Below are 7,390 nucleotides of genomic sequence, written 5' to 3' on the forward strand. Positions count from 1 at the left end.
CATAATTTTTTTAAATGATAAAACTTTGCTTGTTTACGAGGCAAAATAAATTCAAACTAGAACTAGTATCCAAAGTATATTGTATCACAATCTAGTTGTATTCCTATTTATTTGTAAGTTAGAGGTTTTAAGTTATATTCTTGCCAAAGGAGAATTTGAATAATATTATTGTTAACTTATTGTGAGGCTAAATCCATCCTCCTCCCTTTAGTGTAAAAAATATCGTTTATATGAAAAAATAAAAAGGCTTTTTAGTCACAATGGTCTTTGAAATTTGCATAACTCCTCACTTTGATCCATGAGATTTGAAATCAATAGAAGTAGTGTCTGAGATTGTTCACCATCAATTATTTTGGTCCTTGGGTGAAAAATTATGTTAAGTAAGGACAAATGCAATGACCAAAATGATTGATTGTGGACAAACTCAAGAATAAATTCTTTCTATTTCAAATCTTATGGACCAAATTAAAGAGTTATGCAAATTTCAGAGATTATTTTGGCTAAAAAGCCAAATAAAAAAAAAATTTAACGAAACACTTTCAGTACTATTCATTTTTAACGAAAAAAACATTTCTACTCTAAAAATTCATTTCTGGTACTATTCACTTACAACATATTTTTGTCATTTTAATTAAAACTTAAAATTTTAAGGCTATTTTAATTAGTTTTGCTAAAAATAACAAAGATCTAGTTATGTATGGTACTAGAGAGAGAAAACGAGACAAACTAACTCTCTGAGAGAGAGAGAGAGAGAGAGAGAGAGAGAGAGAGAGAGAGAGAGAGAGAGAGAGAGAGAGAGAGAGAGAGAGAGAGAGAGAGGGGACAAAATTTACCAAAAAAAAAAACCAAAATTAATGAAAAGGGCTTGAAAACTTTTGAGTTTTAATGATAAGAACAAAATAAAGGGTAAAATGAATAGTACCATGATTGACTTTTTAGTCTAAAAATATGGTTTTTCGTTAATGTAAACCGTACAGGCATAAAAAAAATGAAAGAAAATAGGATGGGAGGATATATATGATCTCCCTGTCCGTCTGAGCCAATTTGTTGATTTGCCTCGCCAGTCGGCCACCCCGCGTTGCCTCTCTGTCTTTCCTCCTCTCTCTCTCTCTCTCTCTCTCTTATTTCTGCCCCTCTCTTTCTCAACAACGACTCAAAAAACAAACCCAACCTCTCAAGTATCCCACCCTCCCGAAAGCAACAGCCTAAGCCCCTTTCAAATCCTACCTGTTCCCTTTACCCTCACAAACCCTAAAAGAGGTAGGAGAGAGAGATATATAGAGAGAGAGAAAGCGAAGCAAGAGGTAGTCGTTTTCATCCTTATATATTTTTAATTTCTCTTGTCTTTGCATTGTTCTTTATTGCCTGTGAATACCATTTCGATCTGTGTGCTAATTTTGATTTTCCTAATCTAAATTTCATCCCCAATTCGATCTATCCCAAGTTTCCAAATCCCACAGCCCGATTCAATTCAATTCTTTTTTTGTAATTGTTCTTGTATTGAATTGGTTTGTCAATTCTGAGGTTCTTTGGTTAATTTGGAGAATTGGGATCGAATTATTTCTGGGTTTCTTGTTTTTGTTCTGCAATCGATTGATTTTGGTGTGATCGTTAAATTTTGAATTTTGTGTTTTAATCTTAATGGACGCTGCTGATTGCCATCGCCGTGGTTTGATGGTAAGATTAATGGGTTGCTTTTATTTTGTTTGATTGATGATGCGAGGTACAATTCCTAATTGTGTTGGTTTGTGTTTAATTTAAAGATGAATTGGATTCGATTTCTCGTTATTGTTGAATGTTCTTTCAATTCAATTGATTGTAGCTATTTTGAATGTTTATATATCATTTGATCGTGCATTGTAATTGCATGCTTATATAATAGCTCTAGTTTATGTGCAAATGCAATGCATTGTTCATTTTCTTAATGATCAATATCTTCATTCTTGTGTCTGCTACTTTAAAGTCTTAACATTTTGGTTCTGAATGCTATTTTTTTGTGTGCTGATTAAATGTTTCCATCACTTGTATTTGTCTCCTTCTGATTTTAATTCCAACAACTTTTTTTTGTGATATTTTGGTAAGCATTAATGTTCCTTCATGGACTTGTAAGTTTCTCCTGTTAAAAAAAAAATGAAAAAAAGGACAAATTTATTTCCGTAACGGCTGTGACAAATTGCCTCTTACTTTACCCAATTGTGTGGTTCTACGTAGTCTTAAACTTCATTGGCGCTTGGGTTGATTTGTTTAATAGGAGACAGAGTGAAACCCATAAGCAAAAGCCTAAGATGGCTGGAACTGCTTTATAATCTTTGTTGTAATCTCTCCTTTTACACTTCACTATGATGCCAACAGAAATGTTTCAATTATGAGAGCTTTTTCTCATTTTAGATTGTAATTACTATGTGATGATGCTGAATCCACTCATATTACTGTGGCACAATGCAGGCACATGCTCCTCCCCCTGGTTACTTTGTACAATTGGAGGATACAAGTGCTGAGGACGATTTATATTTGAGGAAGAAAGTCAGGATGCGCAGGTGGCTCTGTTGTACTTGTCACGTCGAAGAGTCTTATCCATCAAACGAAAATGAACACCTGAAGAGCCCAAAGCACTATGCAGATGGTACATTTTCTGACTTTCCTTAAGCAGATTTGCATGTAATTTAAAAAAGGAAATCATTTTAGTAACCTAAGGTTTTAGTTCTTGAAGTTTCTAGTGATTTAGAATCATGGTTAAGTAATTCCTTGGGATGTCATTTTCTTAATTTACTCTCAGCTTCCATTAGGCAACTGCCATTATGCCATTGACAACAACATTCTTGAAAACGTTAAATATTCCATTGCCATGTTTATTATATGACCTTTGCCACATCAGGCATTTCTACCACGATCCATATTTGTCACCAGGTTCTGAACACACTCAGTTATGAATTTAACTCCAAACAGAAATTTTTGTTCTATGGATCTCAGCTTTCGAGCATAAGTAGGCAGATATAATATCATGGATTAAATGAAGCTTGTGAAGCTGTTACAAGTCACCTAAAGGTATATTGGATAAGTGTCATACATGCCTGTCCATTCAGGTGTATCTGTGGATTTTTCCTCATCAATCAAGTTTTGGGGCCTGTTTTTAAGTGTTCTTAGGATGGCTAAAACTGCTTTTGATTACAAAAGAACCATGGTTTTTTATTAAAAATTCAACGGGTATCTAATAAAAGCTCTTTCAGTAAAAGCACTTATAGGAATGCAGTCTAGAGAAGTATTTTCAAAGGGGCCCTTATTTAACTAGCTTTGTGAAGGAGAATCTGAGGACTTATTGATGTTCCATTTTAAGATGGACCCTTCGAATATCTTCTTGTATGAGAAATTTTTTATATTTAGAAATTTTTGAAATAAGTTCAATATTTTAATTGTTTTTTTTTTTGCTGCTAGGAAAGTAATGGAACAAATGGAAAGGTCTCTTTATTTAACGTATGATTCTTTTCTATTTCTATTTTATATAACTTGTTTTCTATTATCTTTTGTAATGGTCTAACATATGCATGTGCATGAGTTAAAGAGTATGAACGTATTTTATTATTATTTGTAGTTAATTTTTGAAGCTACTGATGAATTACTGGAAAAAATTCAATAGAAGGACATGCCTTATAAAACATATGATTATCTTTAGAAAAATATTGTAACTTGATTTCTATTAATTTCTGTAATTGTTTGAAGTTTTTACTAGTTTGTAGGGTCCTTAACTTATTTCTTTCGTTATTTAAATATTAGTGGATCATTCTGAATCTTTCATTTTCTTTCTTGTTTTGTGTGTTTCCTTTTAACTTTTCACTTACTTTTCTTCATCATTCATGCATGTTTAGGGAACCAAAAGGGATCTAAGGTGTCAGCTCCTGTAAAATCTGAAGTACAGAAGGCTGCTCCACCTATTGAAGTGCCTCAATTATCTGTGGAGGAGCTGAAAGAGAAGACTGACAATTTTGGATCCAAATCATTGATCGGTGAAGGTTCGTATGGGAGAGTGTATTATGCAAGCTTGAATGATGGTAAAGCTGTGGCCGTGAAGAAGCTTGATGTTGCCTCTGAACCTGAGACAAATGTTGAGTTTTTGACCCAGGTCTGTCTGCAACTCTATCATTTGAAGTATACTTGTATCACAATTTAGTTCTGTGATATGTGACTTGTTGTTTCTTACTGTATCTAACTGTATCTTGACATATTTTACTAAGGTTTCCATGGTTTCAAGACTGAAGCACGAAAATCTTGTTGAGTTGCTTGGTTACTGCGTTGATGGAAGTCTGCGTGTTTTGGCTTATGAGTTTGCAACCATGGGATCTCTACATGACATATTACATGGTTTGTAAAACCATCTTGCCTTTTTAATTTATAATTCATCTTCACTTGATTTGAATTCTTCTTGTAGAAACTAGAATACGTTAATTTGAATGTAAGTGCAATTATAGGTAGAAAGGGAGTTCAAGGGGCTCAACCTGGCCCTACACTAGACTGGATGCAGCGGGTAAGAATTGCAGTTGATGCAGCTAGGGGGTTGGAATACTTACACGAGAAGGTTCAACCTGCTATCATACACAGAGATATAAGATCTAGCAATGTGCTTCTCTTTGAAGATTTTAAAGCCAAGATAGCAGATTTTAATCTGTCAAATCAGGCTCCTGATATGGCTGCTCGTCTTCATTCTACTCGAGTTTTGGGAACATTTGGTTATCATGCCCCAGAGTATGGCTCTGAAACCTTCACAATTCTATGGTTATTTTCATATAATTTATGGTCCCTTGCTTTTTCCTTCTGTTGGGTTTGTTGTTTCAGTCTTTGTTTTCAAGTTTTCGCAGCATGCTGTTTTGACTGCATTTTAGTTTGGTCGACTGCTACTTCACTTTTATCTGAAAGTACTCCTTCCTTTTAATATTATTTTATCAGTTTCTTGTTTTCTTGAGAAGAAGTTAAGTTTAATCAAAGAAAAGGAAAGTGCTATATATGGACAAGCAGTCCACAACTAACGAGATGAAATAAGAACTATTCAGATAACCTTTGTCACCACAATAAGTGGCAGTTTGGATGAATATATTATAATCTTTAATTAGTATAGGATTGTGTTCGACTGGAACTGTGCCAGATCCAGACTGGTAGAGACATGTCCATGACTCAAATGCATATGATCATAGTTGCTCTCATTGGATCATGTTATTATTGAGGAGTAGTTTAGGTAGTTGAATATCTTATATTTATTATATCAGAGGCATGAGTCAAGTAACTGCTTGCTCAAGAAATTGCTCCAATCGTATCTTACATTGATGATGTCAACTAGTCTGATCACTGTACATACTTTTAAAGAGAAAATGTTAAGTTTTTTTTTCTTCTTGCAGAAGCACCTTTAATAATATATCCTATTTCGATTCATCCCTATATCATTTACTTCAGTTTTCTTTTTCAGTCTTTGAGAAGTGTAAATAGTTAATAGATCAAAATTAATTTGAATTTGCAAAACTATTCCGCAGGTATGCAATGACTGGTCAATTGACACAGAAGAGTGATGTGTACAGCTTTGGAGTGGTTCTACTAGAACTACTGACTGGGAGGAAACCTGTTGATCATACAATGCCTCGTGGACAGCAAAGTCTTGTTACTTGGGTGAGTCTATATACTTGCTTTTCTTCGAACAACATTTCGTATGATGCTCTACCAATTCTCTGTTGGACTTAATTTTACCTGACATTTACCCTTTTTTTCTTTAGGCTACTCCAAGATTGAGCGAAGACAAAGTTAAACAATGTGTTGATCCAAAGCTAAAGGAGTATCCTCCTAAGGGGGTCGCTAAGGTCTCTCTCTCGCTCTTTTCTCTGAGCACACACTCTCTGTATCCTTCGTTCCTTATCTACACACATCCCCACGACCATATACACCTACACACAAACTCTCTCTCTAAGCACACACGTTCCCACAACCATATGCACGCTCCACCTGCCTGCCTGAATGCATCTGTACACGTTTAATCCATTAGTGGTGTGCTCAGTTTTTTTTGGCTTTTTGTTTATTTATAGAATTGGTGACTGAATGTGCAGTTTTTGTTTTGTTGATGCAGCTGGCAGCTGTTGCAGCATTGTGTGTGCAATATGAAGCTGAGTTCCGGCCAAATATGAGCATTGTTGTGAAGGCTCTTCAACCGCTTCTGAAGCCACCAGCAACGGCTCCGGAGTCTTGAAGGAAAAAGCCTCACTGAAATTTCCTTCTGCTGGAATTTTTGCATCCTTGAAACACAACTTTCAACTGCCTGCTGCTCATTTTATCATAAACTTCTATATATATTTTCTTGTTTTACTTTTCGTATATGAGATTGGATGTGTAGGGTTGGTTTTGACCAGTTTCGTGTCATTGCTGAGTGCTGTATGTTGCAGGAACTATCGCGGTGTCTAATTTTGTTCGTCATAAATTGACTGGGGGTTGGGTTTTGAGGTGAATATATATATATATATATATATATAAATTTTTTTGGAAACTAAGGTGGATCTATATTTCACTGAATATTGTTTGCTTTCTTCGACTTGTGTATTATTGATGAGCTATCGGGACGTATGTTTTGTAATGGAAAATATAACTCTGCAAAATCTAGTGTAGGGGGAACGTGATTGTGCATGGTTTCGACCTAGCCGGACGTTCCAGGTTACTTTTCTTTGGCACGGTTGGCACAAAAAATGCCATTTAAAAGAATTAGTGTAAGTAGTTATCTTTTATTTATTATTTTTTTACTTTTTTTATTTTTTTATCCTAATGTGGTCTGTACGACAGGATAGGTGTAAATAAATACGCTCAAGTGCTACGGTCATGTAATGGCTGTGCGAAGTATCGCAAGTCATTTACGAGTCAGAACCACCTAAAGTGGTCTGAACGATAGGCTGGCACCTGCCTTGGATCCAAGGTGAGCGTGTGGTGCGGGAGGTGAACGATCACGTGAAGGCTAGGCTCTGTCCTCAGGTGGAGCACTAACCCCGGGTGTAGGATAATAAGCTCAAAGTACATCTCAACACTAATATATTCACTACAATCACTATCATCAATGTACTCACCTGAAGCTTACCTGAGCGTCCATAGCGTCGAGCAACAATATATGTATAACCATACTAATGCACAATTAAACATAGAGAGCATTTGACATGACATTTCAAAGTATCAAACCATTTAATTAAGTTTTCTGGGAAAAATACCTAGTGTGTGTGTGTATATATATATATATATACTGAAAACCAAAAGCTCATTTACTGATATGTGGAAGGGTCGTAACCCCCGAGCCTTGCTTGACTGCGCTCGTCCTCAGGATAGGTCTCACCTATATGCAACACAACTATTTAAACGTTATTTTTAAGCACATAAACAA

The 7,390-nt window shown here is 35.4% G+C and overlaps 1 protein-coding gene across 3 annotated transcripts; it reads left to right on the forward strand.

Moving 5' to 3' along the window:
* The first annotated feature begins 1,046 nt into the window (after nt 1-1,046).
* Nucleotides 1,047-6,554, forward strand: LOC126597066 (PTI1-like tyrosine-protein kinase 1). 3 transcript variants are annotated; one of them, XM_050263834.1, is made up of 8 exons: nt 1,047-1,304; nt 2,446-2,623; nt 3,864-4,117; nt 4,230-4,356; nt 4,464-4,737; nt 5,517-5,649; nt 5,754-5,837; nt 6,101-6,554. In XM_050263834.1, exons 2-8 carry the CDS (start codon nt 2,530-2,532, stop codon nt 6,218-6,220), a joined length of 1,086 nt encoding a protein of 361 aa, XP_050119791.1. In that variant the 5' UTR covers nt 1,047-1,304; nt 2,446-2,529; the 3' UTR covers nt 6,221-6,554. The 3 variants fall into 3 exon arrangements, with proteins under 3 accessions (XP_050119791.1, XP_050119790.1, XP_050119792.1); XM_050263833.1 differs by lacking the exon at nt 1,047-1,304 and adding an exon at nt 1,348-1,677; XM_050263835.1 differs by lacking the exon at nt 1,047-1,304 and adding an exon at nt 3,433-3,471 and having other exon boundaries at nt 2,485-2,623.
* Nucleotides 6,555-7,390: the final 836 nt, after the last annotated feature.

The sequence above is a fragment of the Malus sylvestris genome, chromosome 13 (genome assembly GCF_916048215.2).
Source record: "Malus sylvestris chromosome 13, drMalSylv7.2, whole genome shotgun sequence".
In the NCBI taxonomy this organism is placed as follows: domain Eukaryota; kingdom Viridiplantae; phylum Streptophyta; class Magnoliopsida; order Rosales; family Rosaceae; genus Malus; species Malus sylvestris.